The 19,051-nt window shown below is 43.2% G+C and overlaps 1 protein-coding gene across 1 annotated transcript in view; it reads right to left on the bottom strand.

The window, feature by feature from the left end:
• Positions 1-15,440, bottom strand: part of LOC107117720 (patched domain-containing protein 3-like) — a 17,833-nt gene extending 2,393 nt beyond the window's left edge. Inside the window, exons 1-4 of the mRNA XM_015419880.1 lie at positions 15,207-15,440; positions 14,839-15,174; positions 6,051-6,172; positions 1,942-2,087 (exon numbers count right to left, since the gene is read on the bottom strand). Coding sequence (XP_015275366.1) covers positions 1,942-2,087; positions 6,051-6,172; positions 14,839-15,174; positions 15,207-15,440 — 838 coding nt within the window. The remainder of the gene's footprint in view (positions 1-1,941; positions 2,088-6,050; positions 6,173-14,838; positions 15,175-15,206) is intronic.
• Between the last annotated feature and the right edge of the window lie 3,611 nt (positions 15,441-19,051).

The raw sequence follows: 19,051 nt of genomic DNA on the forward strand, positions 1-19,051 counted from the left end.
GATTGTTTTCGGGATGGACTAACAGGTAGGTGGGACAAAAGGTTGGCACAGTCACCACCCATTTCTTGGACCCCCTATAAAAGGGAAGGACCATTCACCTGGCCCTTCCTTGCTAGCAATCCCCGCAACACCCCCTATCTGGTTTTATTCCCCTTGAGTCCCACTTGCTATCCCCAACCCTTGCCTCTACTGCCCACGTGTTCTGGCTGGTTCTGGCCGTGTGTGAATTCCCTTTGTTTCCATTTCTTCCCCTCCATTCGTCCTCGGAACAACCAAGCTTCAAGACAGATAAGTATCGCCCGTCATCACCCCTACCTGCTAATGCAACTGTGCTTATTTCCTACTGTAACTCTTAGAAACTTGATTGAATGTGTGAGTGCATCAGTATTGTTTGTATGAGATATATTTTAAAGTAAAAGACATCTATTTTAACCACAACAGCCTCGAATCCTTTACTGGTAACCCTTGGTGGGATCAGGACCTTGGTATAAATTGGCAAGAACCCATTTATAAATTGCCAATTGCTGCAAATAAAGCAATTCGGCTAACACAGGGATGAATTGTTGAAGGAGAAAAAATACCCCATTGGGTTGCTTTGGAGCAATCACAGACCAGTCTGTTGCCATAGACAGCATTGAAAGAGGCATCCTTAGTCTGATGATCCATCTTCTGTGAACCTTAGATGTTCTCTGCAAACAGAAACTTTGGTTCTTACTGGAATTTCAGCTTGACTTTATGAACTGTTTCACACTACTCTATCAAAATGTTCAGTGTCCTATCTGTAGGAAGGTTGCACACATGCATACACCACCATGTTCTATTCTGAATATCTGTCAACTTGTATTTTAAGAACATAAGAGACGCCAATGTTGGATCAGGCCAAAGGCCCATCCAGTCCAACACTCCGTATCACACAGTGGCCAGAAATACCAGTGCCATCAGGAGGTCCACCAGTGGGGCCAGGACATTAGAAGCCCTCCCACTGTTGACCCCCCCAAGCACCAAGAAGACAGAGCATCACTTGCCCCAGAGTCCCTATCTGTACCTTGTGGCTAATAGCCACTGATGAACCTCTGCTCCATATGCTTATCTAATTCCCTTTTGAAACCGTCCATGCATGTAGCCGCCACCACTTTTGAGGGAGTGTGGTGAAAAAGGCATATATGCATTCTTTATATAACACAGTGAGTGTGTATTTTATAATTGGCTTATATGTACTTGTGTAAAAGAGGACAAGTGAAAACTCAGCCCTTAGTGTTGTGTACTGGGTTCGATGTGTAGAGAAGACATACGCTCAGTGATTAATAGCTCATATTTACTGGTACACAACACAACAACCAATACCAGCCAGGGCGGCCAACTATATACAGTCCCGAGGGCACACCCACCAGTCCCATTGGAAGGTTTGAACTTCCCGCCACAGTTCCGATAGGTGCTAACTTGGAGGTTCAGGATCCTAGTCCCTATTGTTCTTATGGAGCCAAGCTTGGGTTGCATACCGCTGGTGCCTAGTGGGGTCAGCAGACATAACAGTCTGATGTATGAACTAATTTCAGTGTGATCTGTGACAAGGGAACCACCTTGGACCACAAAGTGCTGTACAATGAGAAAGCATCCAGGTTGACTGGGAAAAACAACTGGAAGAAATTTAAGGTGCCAGGTACAGAAAAGGTACAGAAAATCAGAACTGAGGTACAGAAAAGGTGAACATCGAAAAAGTAATCAGCACACTGCTGATAAACAGGATGGGATGAAGAAATTAGTCTGATTTGAGAAGCAACACTAAGAAGGAAAGGTAAAGCTACCTAGTAAGGTAAAACTCTAATATGCTTATCAGGGTTAAGGAGACAGATGTATATAAATGTTCCCTAATGTCTGATCAGACATAAGCATCCAAACCCATAGTGATACATACAGTATTGGAAACAGCATTTCACTTACCAAGTATAAGAAATGGTGCATTTGCCGCTGTAATGACAAAGGGTACCCCACAGAAGAGCAACAATCCAAAGCTGCTGAGAACGGCCAAGCCTGACGACAGCACCCCAAATGATGCAGCCCACACTTTTGTTAGTACACAGTCGAGCCTGTAAAAACAGGTACTTTTTGAACAAAGCTAGAGTAATGCTGTTGAAGATGAAAGGCCCTTTCCACAATCACAAGAAATGGAAATGTCATTAATCTTATTGATGGAACCTCATATTTGAATAAAGTAATGATGTTGCTCTAGACAGCGAAAACATTGCCTCTTGAGACACACATTGGTCTTTACTCATTTAATATACTTTCTGTTTTGATATTATTATGAACACCAAATATATAACCCACATACTCCAACAAGTATTCCCACATCCTCTACAATTGCTTAGCCACTTAAATATTCTCCAGCTCTACTTCTTTAACTCCATCGAATGAAGTTTGAGTCCAGTGGCACCTTTCAGACCAACGCAGTTTTATTCAAAGTGTGAGCTTTCATGTGCAAAACACACTTCTTCATAGAAATGGAATAAAATCTCCTCAAGGGTTACTTACAGGAAAGAAGAGGATGGGGGGCAGCTGTTAGGAGCGGCCACTCAGAGCCAAGATGCATATGCAGAGCTGAAATTGGATCAGGTGGCCAGTAAGATCAATGGATAGCAGCAAATTAGCTTGTAAATGCAAGAGTTAACAAAACGATGTCAGAATGAAGCAGTCTTCAAAGGGCTCTCTCAGCCCCACCTACCTCACAGGGTGTCTTGTGGGGAGAGGAAGGGGAGGATTTATACCTCTGCCCTTCACTCAGAGTCTCAGAGCAGCTTACAGTCTCCTTTCATTCTTCTCCCCACAATAGACACTCTGTGAGGTAGGTGGAGCTGAGAGAGCTCTTTGAGAATTGCTCGCAAGGGCGTAGACTTTCCAATTTCGGGGGGGGGGGGGCTAGGGCTGGGCCAGAGGCATTGCCAAGGCAGCAAGAGGCAAGAAGCCTGGGTGAGCTGGGCTCCTCCATGCCTGGCAGAAGATGAGGTGCAGAGGCAAGAGGTGGGCAAGCAGAAGAATCGGCTTCCTGCAGTTCGACCCCATTATAATCTATGGGCCATTGAAGTCAATGGCAAAAACATAGGGTATATTCTGGGGGCTGGAGGGGAGGGGGTTTGAGAGAGAGGCTCCAAAATCACAGGGTAAATGCTGGAGCCTCTCCTCAAGATACCCGCCATGTTTCAGGAACATTGAACCAGGGGGTCCAAATCTATGGGCCCCCAAACAGGTTGCCCCCATCCCCTCCATTGTTCTCTATGGTGGGGAAAAAGTTACTTTCCCCCACCATACAGAACAATGGAGGGGATAGGGGCAACCTTTTGGGGGGCCCGTAGAATTGGACCTCCAGTCCAATGTTCTTCAAACTTGGTTGGTATCTTGAGGAGAGGCTCCAGCAGCTACCCTGTGAGTTTGGAGCCTCTCCCTCAAACCCCCTCCCCTCCAGCCCCCAGAATATACCCTATGTTTTCGCCATTGACTTCAAAGGCCCATAGGATATAATGCGGCCGAAATTGACATTCGGCTGGCCCTTTTTCAAACACGGCCTTCTAGCGCGGAGCCTGAAAAAGGAGGGGAGGGCGGGGGGGCGGCTCTGTAGGCCGTTTTTCAGGCCTGGCGCTCTAACGCGGAGCCTGAAAAAGGCGGGGAGGGCAGCTCAGCAGTGTCCCCCCCCACGGTGGTTGCAGCTGTTGCCAAAAGTGGCAGTGGCCATAACTTTTTAAAGAGCCCCTCTGGACAGCTGGGGGAGCCAGAATGACCTCTCACGCGAGAGGTGGAATTTGCCCCTACCAGTCCAAGGCCACCACCCTGGGGCTCAGGGAGACAAAAGAACGTTTCACCCCGCACACCGCGGGCGTCGCAGCTGCCGCTGAGAACAGCGGCAGCGGCCATAACCTTTTAAAGAGCCCCTAAGGAGAGCTGGGAGAGCCAGAATGACCTCTCGCGTGTGATGTCCAAGTGGCAATGCTGCTTGGACGTCACACCCGAGAGGTGGAATTTGCCCCTACGAGTCCAAGGCCACCACCCCGGTGCTCAGGGAGGAGGGAGAATGTTTCGCCCCGGCCCACCGCCGGCGTCGCAGCTGCCGCCAAGAACAGCGGCGGCCATAACCTTTTAAAGAGCCTTCTGGGAAATTTGGGGGGGGGAAGGCTGGCGCCCCACAACCCCCACGAACTTTACACCGGTGACTGCTCGTGAGTTAACAGCTCTGAGAGAACTGTGGCTTACCCAAGGTCGCCCTGCAGCTGCATGTGGAGGAGTGGGGAATCAAACCCGGTTCTCCCAGTTTACAGTCCACGCTTCTAACACTACACCAAACTGGGTCCCCATTAGGGGCTTACATTGTTCTCCTCTCCTCCATTTTATCCTCACAACAACCACATGATGTAGGCTAGACTGAGAGTGTGTGACTAGTCCAAGGTCACCCAGCAAGCAGTTCTGGTGCTTTGTTTATGATGTCATACGATAAGATTAAGGATGGCTTCTCTACTTTTGTTTCTTTTAAGTTTGTAATGACTATTGTATTTTTTCCTTTCCTTTTTTTGTTATTTTATTTTACTGTTAACAATAAAATAAACATTTTAAAAGGACAGGAAAACCCAGCAGGTAAATATGTTGCTCATCAGGTTGTGCTCTGGCATACCAATCTACCGCTGGCTCTACAGCCTCCCCCATGACCTCGCCCTCCAAGGGCTCCAAGGCCAACCTGGGAATTTCCCAGGCTGATTGGCAGGTGGAGCTGCCCGCTGGGGTGGAACTGTGCCTGGTTTATGTCTTCCCCCATTGGAAGGTCTGGCTTTTTTGGCTGGCCACTATCTCAGTCCAGCCACTCCTGCTGCTGTGGCTTGGCCCAGCTTTGCTTGGACCCACCAAGGTACTGCTGCTGTTGGTGATGTCATTGGCTACAGCCCAGCCTCAGTGGGTTGGTGCGTCAGAGGAGAGGCCGTTCAAGGCTCCACTGCTGTTTGCCTTTTGCCACCTGGCTACAGTGCTGGAAAGTCTAGGGAGTGTCGTGCCACCCGTCAAGGAACTAAACAACCAGCACAAAACCTGCCACTTTAGGTCTATTTAAACAAGAGCCTCCACTCCCCGATACAGTATGAAACACTTAGAAACAGGACTCTCACAGGCAATTTATGAGAAAAACATTTTTGCTCAGCCCTGAAGCAACCAGCTAATCCCATACTACAACCAGCTAATCCCATACTACAGCCAGCAAATCCCATACTACAACCAGCAAATCCCATACTATAACCTAACCCATAACCTTAGTATCCAAATAAATCCAAAAATTCAGACCAAATGTCATGATGTTTCACATTTGTTTCTTGTCTATTAAAGGCAACTCTTTCTTGGACTGCAAGGTCTAACATTGCTTCAGTCCAGGTTTCAATGTGTGGCATATCTACTGCTTTCAACTTCTGAAGAATTACTCATTTAGCTATCAACGAGGCTTTTAAAGGTCTAGAGAGAAGGAATGTACCTCAATATGGCAGTATGTGGATTAAGATCCAGTGAATATTCTACTGTAAAATGATACCAGTTTTGGCCCTTGTCAGCCATATGGAAGATCTGCCTGTGATTTTGATATTATGGCTGCCCCACAGTGTCAATGGTATGTACGTACAATTATGTTCATTCGTTGCTCTTCAACAAATGTTTTAGCCAATTTCTATATTTTATTTCTATATTTTATTATGTGCACTGCATGCATTACTGCTTTTAAGAGATACCTTCAGGTTAGGTAGCCATGTTGGTCTGAAGCAGCAGAACGAAGTTTGATTCAAGGTATAAGCTTTCGTGTGCAAGCACACTTCTTCAGGTACGTATCTGAAGAAGTGTGCTTGCACACAAAAGCTTATACCTTGAATTAAATTTTCTTGGTCTTAAGGGTGCCACTGGACTCAAAATCTGATTTTAAGAGAAATACACTTGTGAGACTTTTGCAAGTTTAATTAACTAATGAAAACAACACATAATCATACTATTACTACAATGTTTAACCTCCCCCACACCTGCAAAGGAAAAAAAAATACCTTGTGCATGATATAACGGCAAAGAATATTGTTAAAAAATATGTGATGGAAAACAGAGGGATCACTTCCTTGGCATTTTTTTCAAATTCTTCCTGTCTGGATATGGAGGTAAAATAGGCCACCTGCCATGAGGGAAAAAAGAAGGACAATCACTTGTGAAATATTTTTTCTCTTAACAAAAGGTCTCAGAGAGAGAGAGAGAGAGTACAAGTTAGCAAATGTCAGTTATTTCTTAACTTGCTTAGGTAAAAATATGAAAGAACTGTTAATAATCTTCTTCTGACTAATCTGACCTCGATCCCTCAGCCATCAGGGCATAAAAGCACTCAGTCTTTGGGACAAGCTATATTATATAGGAGAGGTGGGAAATGACTGAAACACCAGATACATTATTAGGCATCTGTATTTGAGGACGGACAATACGTTTGGAGTTCTGGTGACATAGTTTAGCCCTCAGAACCAGGTGGAAATGGATCCAGAAATCTATGAGATTATCCTAGAGATCTAAATTTTCCATAAATTTTGAAACCATGGAAAAATGTTTTTCCCCTCAGAAAACAGGGATTTGGGAATAAATGTATGAAACAGAAGAAAATCTAAACTTATTTAACAACACAAAATGCATTGTTTATTACTTAGCATTAAAATGTGTACAATTTGGCATATTTACGAAATTTAAAAGTACAAATGCCATAGATTTTTACAAGCAAAATGTTGAGTATACCAGATACTAAAGAGAGAGACAGCACTAACAGCACTACTAGTCTTCCCAAAATGAAGGAAGAGTTATGACAGGGAACAATTTTTTAAAACTATTATTTTGAACACCTGGGGACCTATTACTAAAGTAAATGAGAGAGGCAAGAACAATAAAAATCTATTTATTTAAAACCCTTTTTAAAATAATCAGTCATAATTTTTTTACGTATTTATTTTCAAATAAATTACCCTAACTCTGACGTGAGTTGCTGCCAGCAAGTGGCCTACCAGAACTTGACCACTGCTACTGCTGGTGTAAGATTTACTTTAGTATAATACATACGTATCTTCATATGCGGTACTCATATTACATTCAGTAGCTAAAAAAAAGCAGATAGAGGGACAATGATAGAGACAGAGGTACAAACTGCTGTTTTATATGCTACCCTGCTATCTTTTGCTATCTGAGAGGCAGAAAAGAAAAATGAAAGCTGAAACATTAGGATCTGTGTTTTTTGTGGTTTATTCTTTGGGTGTGGAATTGATTTCCTAATGAGTTTGGGTGAGCCCCTATAAAGTTCCTGAGAATCCATGAGGATCCGGTACTTTGGATCATCATTTTTGAGCCTTAGAGGTGCCACAAAGAGGTGGACCCATTCTTTTTCTAGTGCAATCTGTTGCCATGGATGTGATATGTGATTTGTTGGTGACCCCACATAAAAATCATGAGGCTCGATGAGGATCTGTGATCTGGATCCATGTTTTTGCACTATGACAGTACCACAGAGTGATGGATCCATTAATTTTGTGGTGTAGTCTGTGGCCAAGGTTGTGATAAGTGATTTGTTAGAGAGTTTTGTGTGACCTTACTTTAAAATCATGCAGATCCATACTTTGGACACATTTTTGTGCCATGGTGGTGCCACATTGTGGTGGATCTATGGTTTTTTTGATGCAATCTGTGGCCATGGATGTGATGAGTGATTTGGTAGTGAGTTTGGAGTAACCCCACATCCTGAGGATTCATGAGGAAATCTGCTTTGGATCCACATTGTTATGCTATGAGTGTGCCATGAAGTGGTGGACATGTGATTTATGTGGTGTGCTCTGTGACCACAGATATGAGTGATTTGGTGGTGAGTTTGGAATGACCTAATGCAAAATTTCCATGATTCGGAACCACATTTTTTTCACCATGGCAGCACCACAAAGTGGTTGATGTGTGATTTTTTTCAGTGCAAACTGTGACCATGGACATGATATGTGATTCAATGATGAGTTTGGTGTGACCCAATGCAAAAATCCTGAGGATGTACACTTTGGAAATATGTTTTTGTGCTTTGACAGCACCACAAAGCAGTGGATCCGTGATTTTTTCAATGCAATGTGTGGCTGTGGATGAGATAGGTGATGTGATGGTGAGTTTGGAGTGATCCAACACAGAAATCATGAGGATCCATGAGGATCCCTGCTTCAGAACTATGCTTTGGCACCATCATAGCACCGTGAAGTGATGGATGTGTGATTTTTGTGGTGCTGCCTTTATACTAGTGGTTCCCAAAGAGGGCGCTATCATCCCCTGGGGGGGGGGGTTGTTGGAACTACTGAGGGGGTGCTAAAAGGCAAAGGTGTGGTAATGGGCATTCGAGGTAGGCCCTTCAACCATGTTGTTCTCTTATTTACCACAGACCAGACTAGAGCCTAGATGCTGGCAAATAGCACTCCAAGTTTCTGTCTCTGCATAGTGCTGAAATCTGGTGGAAACTATAGGGATTTTTAGTCAATACGCCAGCAGAGCTCTAGTCAGACCACTGTCCTACGTTGTGAGGAACTGTCATCACCACGTGTGTTTCTGCTGGTGAGACTTAACACCTGGGGACTATTATGTTATGTTAATAGTTTTGAGTGTGGTATTTAATAAAATTAAAACCCATTGTCTCCATGATTGACTATTCTGGGAGCTCAATGGTGAGGATGATGAAGATTTTGAACATTTGCTGCTTCATATTGAAGTTTCTTGGATATCAAAAGGCAACTGCATGAGATGCTTTTACAACTTGTCTTCAAAGACAGGCATCCTTTGGTCCATTATGAACTCAAAGAGATCAGGCATGACACCACTTATTTATCAGAACTATTTCCAAAGTTCAATGACATGAATTTGAAGTAGCAAGGAAATGAGATCAATCTTATTAAACCCAAATCTGCCATGCTCTACATTTATTTCAAAGTTAACTCTATTCAAACACAATACAGACCATTGCAAGTGATACCAATTTTCAAGCCTGTCTGAGCTAGAAGAGAAAGTTGGGGTACAAGATCATGATCTGCCCAGATTCTGGTCACTTCCAGGGGGCCTGACCCTGAAGAGAGGGCAATGGGGGAAGCTGGGGGAAGCTCACCTCCAGGAAATTCTTTATGAGACCAGCCAGGGAGGGCCAGAGCAACCCCAAGAAGCCGCAGGAGATGCAACTGGTAGGAGGAAGTGAGATAGGAGAAAGAGAGGCATCAGGGTGAAGGCAAAAATCCTAACTATAATTGATGGGGTCCGAACTGGCAGAGGCTGACCAAGAGAGAGATCTTGTAGTAGATAACTCAATAGAAATGTCGAGACAGTGTGCGACTGCAATAAAATAGGCCTACGCTATGCTGGGGATTATTAGGAAGGGAATTGAAAACAGATCAGCCAATATCATAAATGCCCCTATATAAATCAATGCTGCGACCTCATTTGGAATACTGTGTGCAGTTCTGGTCACCACACCTCAAAAAGAATATTATAGCATTGGAAAAAGTGCAGAAAGGGGCAACTAGAATGATAAAAGGGTTGGAACACTTTCCCTATGAAGAAAGATTAAAGCGCTTGGGGCTCTTTAGCTTGGAGAAATGACGGCTGAGGGGTGATATGATCGAGGTTATAAGATTATGCATGGGATAAAGCAGGTCGAGAAAGAAGTACTTTTCTCCCTTTCTCACAATACAAGAACTCATGGGCACCCAATGAAATTGCTGAGCAGTCGGGTTAGAACAGATAAAAGGAAGTACTTCTTCACCCAAAGAGTGATTAACACATGGAATTCACTGCCACAGGAGGTGGTGGAGGCTACAAGCATGGACAGGTTCAAGAGGGGATTAGATAAAGATATGGAGCAGAGGTCTATCAGTAGCTATTTAGCCACAAGGTATAGATAGGAACTCTCAGTCTGGGGCAAGTGAGGCACTGTATTCTTGGTGGTTGGGGGGGGGACAGTGGGAGGGCTTCTAGTGTCCTGGCCCCACTGCTAGACCTCCCGATGGCACCTGGTATTTTTTACGACTGTGTGACAGAGTGTTGGACTGGATGTGCCATTGGCCTGATCCGACACTGGCTTCTCTTATGTTCTTATGTTTTTAAGGCAACCCCTCCTTGCCTTTCAAGCCCTTCCATCGCACTCAGAATTTACTGAACACTGAAGTAATTAATAAACTGAGTATCAAATATTCTTACTGAGAGGGAAGGCGGTATGGTCAGATCTTGGAAGCTAAGAAGGGTTGGTATTTGGAAGGGAGACCACCAAGGAAAACTCTGCAGAGAAAGGCGATGGAAAACTACCTCTGTTTCTCACTTGCCTTGAAAGCCTCTTGCTGGGGTCACCAGACTTGACAACACTTTACACACAGACACAAGATTCTTGCTTAAATGGCTATCAGACGTTGAAAAGTTGGTATTATTGGACTGAGTCCATCAATTTTGTGGAATAAATTAAACTACAAAGATTTAATTGGATTTTGAATAAATTTGCAATTAACTTACTATCTTGAATTTTACTGTTATTATCTTCCTTAGTGGGTTCTGTAAATCACTATTCTAAATGCTTTTTACAGGGTAGGGCAGAGTACATTGGGGATAAGTTTATGGAACTGGGGTGGGTGGGTGGCGCAAAAAAATCTGGGATGGTGATTTTCTATTGTTTCAATGTAAGTGTCAAATTAATTCATGTGAATCCATTTAAAAATCATCTAGATCCAACTTTTACCCTTTCCATCAAGCAACAAAGGCTTAGACATGTCAGTTTATTACTAGGAAGGGTCATTTCTCAAGAATACCCCTCTAGGACTGCAGAATCTGCTTTAGTGAGTTCCTATACTATTCAGTACAATGCAAACAATTAAAACATTGTTTTCTCAAATTCATAAACGTGGGTGCCCCCTCTCATCTCAACAGTTCCCATCTCTTTGACAGACATCATGCAGAAATTCTTGACTATAACTGTATGCTCTCAACATACACAAAAAGAACAACACAGACATCATGCAGAAATTCTTGACTATTACTGTGTGCTCTCAACATACACAAAAAGAACAACAGCAACAAAACAATGGTGCAATTGACTGTTACACTGCACATTTTTTTAAATTTAATTGTTTTTTTCTTTCAAATTTTCCATTTTTCAATCATAACCAAACTCAAACTTGATCCAATATTAACTAAAATTAGCTCATAATCTTACATTTCCCCCCCAAAAAATAATACAATCTATAAAACAAACTTTTCTTCTCTTTAACCACATTTTGGTACAACAAACTAATAAAATATACCATCTCTTGATACAGAGGATTGTTAGGTATAATATTGTTTTCTGCCATATAACTGATCGAGGGAAACAATAAAGCTACAATTTTTGTACTAACTTTATGTAGGAAGGTTTGAGGATTGAAAGGCAAGTTTACTTAAAATAAAATATTTTCCAAATTTTAGAGAACCATTGTTGGATAGCGGTAATATTTTTTCTAACATTTTTTTTAGATATTACTGTTTTTGCTGCTGTCAACAAAATGTCAATAAGTTCCAATTTTTGTGTTCTTTCTAGTGTGTAGCCTTTTATTCAAGATAATCATTTCTGGTATAAAATCTAGATCAACTCCAGTTATATCGTTTATGTATCTGACAATTTGTTTCCAAAATTCCTGAACGAACTGACAGTGCCACCAACAGTGTATAAAGTCTGCTTTAAGTCCACAGTTTTTTTCTGCAATACGGACTAAAGTCCTTTTTAATTTGGTGTAAGGTAGTGGGTGGCATGTACCATCTGGTTAGCACTTTTAATGACTGTAATCTTACTGTGAATATTTTTGAAGTTATACCAAATGAATTCCAGATTAACTTCTGATCGTCCTCTGTTATTCTATTGTTTAAATGCATCTGCCATTATTTTTGGTATAGCATTAATGAAAATTCTTCAGTTTTGTTTAGCGTTTTGTATAATTATGTGATCAAGCCTGGTAATTGTTCGCCTTTGTTATTTAAGAAACTTCTACACATTTCACAACTTGCTTTGTCAGGGTGTCTGAAAGCATACTGATCCCCAAAGCCTTCCCCACTCAAAATGTGTAGAAGTTTTAATTTTTTAAAAAATAAATTACTTTCTCGCCGCACCATCAGGTTTTCTGGGGCTTTTTTTGTTTGTTGTGGTGACTAGTGTGGCCCTCTTTTTCCGGGTTATGGGCATTCAGCCTGATGCCACACAAAAAGTTCTCTGTACTGAAGCACTAATCCAACACTGACTCTGGAAAAAATAGTGGAACAAAATGTAATATGTTCCCAAAACAGAGCCCCAAAATACTGAAAAATAGGTGCAATGATACTCCACAATTTGGTCATAGATGTGTTCTGTCTCGTCTGATTATTATTACAACAGGAGGTTCCAGTTGCTGGAAAGAAGTGCTGCAGCGGCGTTTTGCAGGAGCTTATTTTATATTTTATTTCTTATTTATATGCATATTCTTTTCTTCTCCTCTTCTCTGTTTTAGATAGGAATTCTTTTTTCTTGTCTGTTGTTTAATTATCTTACCTGATGTTTTAGGGAGTTATCTCATAGAACCAAGTTTGAGTCCAGTGGCAACTTTAAGACCAACAAAGTTTAATTCTGGGTATCAGGTGATGAAGTGTGCATGTTCACGAAAGTTTATACCCAGAATTAAACTTTGTTGGTCTTAAAGTTGCCACTGGACTCAAACTTTGTTCTATTGCTTCAGACCAACACGGCTACCCTTCGTGCGTTCCCCCCTCCCAGCTGATGCTTTGATAATACTGGCCTTGAGAAAAGCAGTTCTGTTGTTTGAGATTTAACACTTAGCTATTTTAATGTACAATTAGATAGGATTAATAAATTAATCAATTTTAAGGTTGAGCTGTAACCTATTTAACCTTAACTTTAAACCCATTCAATTTTAACCCCTTTTAATCCATTCAGTTTTATCTTAACTGTATTTATTTTATTTTTATTTTGCTTCCAATTGTTTCATTTTCTTAACTATTCTTAACTGTTTCCAATTGTTTTATTTTCTTAATTATTCTTTTAACTATTTTAGGATATTCAGTAGTGCGGCTTAATTTAAATTAATTATAGAAACAGAAACTAGAGAAATAAAAGTGTATATTAATTTTAGACTGAAGGTCCTCTATCACTCTTATATTTTAGCATTTGAGTATTAACCGTATTAACTTTTAATTTGGCTGTTTTAATGTAAGGATATTTTATTATAAGACAAGGGAAGAAAGAGTAGTTGGTAAGGTGGGAAAAGGGAGCGAAGAGGAAGGGGAAGAGGTTGGAGGCGCTGAAAGGGGTAGAAGAGGAAAAATGAGAGGAACGGTTGAAACAAAAGAGGAAAGGAAATCATATTTAAGATAATTGGTCTTATTGGTTCACAACCACGAGACGAAGAGAGGCTGTCCCTTTGATCCTATAAACTCCCCTTTATCTAAACAGAGTAAACAAGATGATTTCTTTAGTTTTGGGTTAAAAACCTCTAATAGATTCCAGGCTTTACACGATGAACAGCTAAATAATGTCCTAGATAAAGATAAGGAAATGTCCTGCCTTAATGAGGACTCTACATTAAATTTAATCTCCAGCGTCGGATTTACACTATCTGATTGTGCCTGTTTAGGAGGAGGAAAGCACACAGATCCTAAACAGAAGTAATTAACCTTCTTAGTTCACAAACATTTTTGATTGCTGAGATGCTTGAGAAAATCTATGAGAAGATTAATTGGCTTGGGGAGCAATCAGTTTTTAACCCTAGTCCTATAAATAATCGCCCTAAGAAAAGTGAATCTATTCCTTGTGCTAGTAAAGACACATTAGTGGGCTCAGGCCCTTCAGTCTTTCCTTTTCCTTCACCGTCTATGCAATTAGACCCTTGTAAAGTTTTTCTGACCATTTACCCATACCAGGGCAGAGTAATACCCTGGGGCAATAAACGGCAGGTAAAGGAACATCTAGGGTTTCTGTTAAATCTTGATCTAAGAGCTGAAGATCTTAAACATTTCGACAGATTGCTGAGTTCCTTCTTGAAACTTTCTTTCTTCTAAGAGTCTTTCCTGAATCCTGAATAACTAGCAATGGTTTGGTCCTTACCCAGTCCTCCCTCAGAGATGCTTTTACAACCCAGCTCTAGCCCCTCTTGTTCCTTCAGAGTAAATCTTGAGGAGGGGGGGGGACCCCAAATTGCTTCTAAGCAAGTAGAATTTTTGGTCCATAATGAATTTGCAAGCTATCCACTATGGGTGAAATCCCAATCTTGAATCTATTACAACAGGCTTATCCAAAGCAGCGAGGACCAGGATGTCTCACAAACAGCATTGAACACAAGTGTTCTGTACTGATGAATGGCAAAACACTGCAGAAGCATTTAGAAGCATATAAAAACAAAGATTAATCTGTAAATCAAACTACTGATGAATCAAAACCCTCTGTGCGGGGCACACATGTACATGAAGATTTTTCTTATCAGTCCTTACTGGATCACAAGCATGAACCCTGGGGATCCAGTACAAAAGCCAGAGGCCACAGCATGGGGGGGGGGGATATAGGTAACGTACAGGAGGCATACCTTATGGAAACAATTCCTAAAATAGTCTATTTATTTATTTAATTAGACTTTTAGCCCTCCCTCCCCTGCCCAGCAAGGCTCAGGGCGGGTAACAAGTTAAAAACAATATCATAAACTACTCACAAGTAAGTCTCATGCAGTCACTGGGGTTTCCTCCCCCCAAAGTGTCCTGCAACCTCAATCTCTATGTAACCTGTGAAGTGGTCACACTTACCCGCACGGAGGTGAGGTTCAAGTCGCCCAACAGGACGGGGATGCGCTCCAGGAAGGTCTTCAGCCACTTCGAGCTGGCTTCTCGCTGCGCGGGATCGTCTTCTCGCAAGTAATAGTAGAGGCGCAGAGCCTTGGCGGCCCGGACGGGGCGGCTCCGGTCTTCCGCCGCTCCAGGCTCCACCGAGACGCCCCCCAGGGAGGCGCCCAAGAAGAAGCGCCCCTGCCAGAGCGGGAAGGTCAGATTGGGCAGCAGCGCCTCGATGCGCGCCGGGTCGCCGCCGACGGCGCTGAGCAGCGGGTTGGGGCTGCTGCAGGAGCCGTTGCGGCGGGCGCAGACCTGGCGTCGTGCGTCTGGAAGCGCTCCCGCACCAGGCGCCGCTCGGCCTTGGCTGGTCCCTCGCGGGGCGTGAACTGCGTCTCGATGTCGTTCGACTGGCGGATGGGCAGCAGCGTGAAGCCGACCCCCAGCGCGGCCGAGAGCAGCAGGGGCAGCAGCAGGAAGGGCCACGGGTGGGCGCCCACCAAGCCCCCCAGGCGCCGCAGCACGCCGGACAGGGGCCGCTCCACGCAGTCCGTCCGGCACCTTCCGTCCCTGCCGCACATCGCGTCTTCTTTTTTGGAAGCCGGGGAGAGGCGCTGCTGCTCCTGACCCCCGCCGGGTAGGGAAGGAGTCCCGCGTAGACTCAAAGAGGGTGGCTGCCAGCGTTCTTCCGTCGACGGCACAGGGCGGGAGGCCCACAGGACAGGTCCTCTCAGTAACGCTGCTAGGCAATGCCGCTGGCCTTTGGCATCGTCACCAAGGAAAAACAGCTATCCAGGAAGCCAGTGTTCCCTCTAAGATGAGTTAGTGTGAGCCAGCTCACAGTTTTCTAGTTTCTGGCTCATACATTTTTGTCTTAGCTCAGGAAGGATGGCTCCAGGGCAAAGTAATTTATGCAGTAGCCAAATCACTCGCTCACAACTTTAATGCCAGTAAGCTCACAAAGTAGAATTGTTGCTCACAGGACTCCACAGCTTAGAAGGAGCATTGCAGGAAGCTCTCTAAATCTGTGTTGCCAACCAACTGCACCATTACTTACCATTACAATGTAGTTTCCCTGAATTCAGCCTGCTAATCCCAATGTTTATTCATGTCTGTTTAAAATATATATATATGCACTTCCACAACTAAGGCAGTTTAAACACCTGACCTGCAGAATAAAACCAGCAAATCCTGACCTGGATGGCCCAGATAAGCCTAGTCTTGTCAGATTTGGGAAGCTAAGCAGGGCCAGCCCAGGCTACTATTTGGATGAGAGACGTCCAAGGAATACCAGGGTTGTGACGCAGAGGCAGGCAATGGCAAGGCACCTCTGAACGTGCCTTGCTTTCAAGCCCCACTAGGGGTTGCCAGAAGTCAGCTTGACTTGATGGCAAGAAAGAAATGTAGAATAAAACCAGCAAGAGTTCCTAGGAGAATCTGAGATGCAAACGGACTCATAATGTATGTATTATACATAATGTATTAGGTACTGAAATACTGCTGAGGAAACCTCCAGGTTGAAATATGTTTAACTTTAGTATGTTAATGTGGTACACTTTAAATATTATAAATGTGTTAATTATGTGGTTGGAGGAAAAATCCCCTCCAGCTCAAGGAATGGCTCACTATCCAACACCTGTTGCATTTCATGTTGGAGTGTATAGGCCCATTTTGGATTAATACTGGGTGTAATTTCAGCATGGGTTATTGATATCCCACAGTCCCACAAGACTTCAAAAATACAAATAGAATATAAGTGATTGGTGGTCACTTTCTGGAATTCAGAATGCAGTGTATGGTGCCTGAAGGAGCCCACCACCAAGCCACCAGCCAAGCCCTCAGCGGGCAACCGCCCCCCCTCCTCATCGCCATCGGGAGAGAGGGCGGCGGCCCAGAAAGGGCTTTTGGCAGGGGTGGGCTTTTGGCGGGGGTGCAGTTTGGCGCCCCTAAGGGCCGGCCCGCCCTAGGCGAACGCCTAGTTCGCCTAGTGAGTGAGCCAGCCCTGAGTGTATCATCACAAAGAGATTATGATATTAATATACAGTCAAACACTCTGGCACCCTTTTGATTATAATAAGTGAATTCCTCATATTTATTTCTGTTTGTGTGACCATTTAATATGACAAAACTGAGCTTGTTGATCAGTTGGTTGAAAATTACCCCAGGTTTATTAACCAAGAGTCTTTTGTATTTCTCCTACCATTATAGACGTCAGTGTCGTAATCATTTCCCCTAACCCTTAAATTGCCACACCCAATGCGAGCACTGAAGTCACCTAACAATATTAGTTATGCCTTGGGGTATTTCACAAATACTAAGCAAGGCTGTGCAGAGAAAGACGCTAAAGTTGCATAAAGCTAATGTATTAAAGAACAAAATTCATACAATGTCACATATATTATCAAAATATGATTTGTTCAATATTTTCTATGATACAATGAATTTCATATAAATCACACAAGTGAATCCAACAGGTACAGGTAAGTCAAACAGGTAAGTCAAACAGGAACAGGAATGAAGGTTCCAGATATTAATAACGTCGTTTTGATGGTCTTCTTCAGTAATGACTATGCTATGCATGATCTTAGCCATAAGGCCGAGAAGTGAAACAAGCATTTTGTATAGTCCTAAGCTCCAATGCATTAATGTGCAGCATAGCTTCCCTAGGTGACCAAGCACCACTAGCAGTAAAAAAACCCGCAATGGGCTCCCCAACCCAAAAGGAATGCATCAGTAAACACATGTACTTTCCCCATAGGGACACCTTTCAGAAGATTCCCTAGGTCAGACCCCCAATGAATGTGTCTTGGGATAGATTAACCCAAAGGAAGTCAACACCTGGAGAAAATTGTTGTGAGAACCAATTCTGCAAGGGCCTCATAAAAAGGCATGCATGGGGACTCACCTCAGTTGTAGAGGTCATGTAGCCCAACAACCTTTGAATACCCTTCGCAGACTGGAATCTGCAGGAGAGGAATCTCTGGGCCAATTTTGAAAGTGCAGAAGCTCTGTGTGAAGGAAAGTATGCCATTCCAGTGACCGAGTCAAGTCTGGCTCCTATAAACTCAAGGTCCTGAGAGGGGGTCAGGTGGGACTTCTCATTGTTAATTATAAATCCCAAATCGTGTAGCACTTCCAAGGCCAGTTGTATGCTGCACGACAAGGCATCTGGGGAATTACCCACAAAGAGCCAATCATCTAGATAGCGATAAAGAACACAACCCTGAAGTCTCAAATAAGAGACTACCATGGAAATACATTTAGTGAACACCCTAGGGGCAGTAGAAAGGCCTTTAGAAACTTATTCAAATTCCGTAGGTCCAAAATGGGTCGCATTCCACTGCCTTTTTTCTTGATCACAAAAAATCGAGAAAAGAACCAAGACTGTACGTCATCATGGGAAACCTCAGAAATCGCTCCTTTACCCAACAACATAGCCACTTGTTCATCCAGAAAGGATGTTACTACAGTGGTTGCCGTAGTAGGAGTATTACCTGTGGGAAGTGATACAAACTCCAAACAGTAACCGTATTTTATTATGTTCAGCACCCAACTATCTGAAGTAATCAACAACCAAGAATGTAAGAACATTGAAAACTGGTCAGTAAAGGCAACTGTATTGGCTAGTCATTGTGTCCCTTGGGACTTCGAACTCTGTTCCCTAGCAGAACCAGAGGCACCAGTGTAACCATTTCGCCCCCTAGATTGTCTTCCCTGTTGGTGAGATGTAGAATAGTGGGGTTTTAGAGATGATCGATTTGAAGAAGGGTACCTATTATCATTATAACGAAAAGGTCTGGAATAATGGTACCTATTGTACCCTCTATTGTAATACCTGGGTTTGTATGGTGCAGGAGTGCCCGGGGTTATCCCCAAGGATTTAGCTGTAATTCTATATTTGCACATATTATACAGAGTATCATCCGTCTGGGTGCTAAATAGATCCTTGTCTTCAAATGGGAGGTCTTCCACAAGGGATCTAGTGTCAGCTGGTAAGGCTGAAGAGCGTAACCAAGAATGGCGCCTCAAAACGCCAGTACCCGGTGCTCGATTATTGCAATCGGCCATATGTCTAGCAGCATTAAGCTGTTGTTTTGCCATCTTTGTGCCATCCTGTACCAGGGCATTTGCCACGGGCTGCCTGTCATTTGGTAAAGAGTCGAGAATCGGCGCCAATTTGCCCCACAGCACT

This window comes from Gekko japonicus, unplaced genomic scaffold (assembly GCF_001447785.1).
Source record: "Gekko japonicus isolate JY-2015 unplaced genomic scaffold, Gekko_japonicus_V1.1 scaffold3141, whole genome shotgun sequence".
Taxonomy (NCBI): Eukaryota; Metazoa; Chordata; class Lepidosauria; order Squamata; family Gekkonidae; genus Gekko; species Gekko japonicus.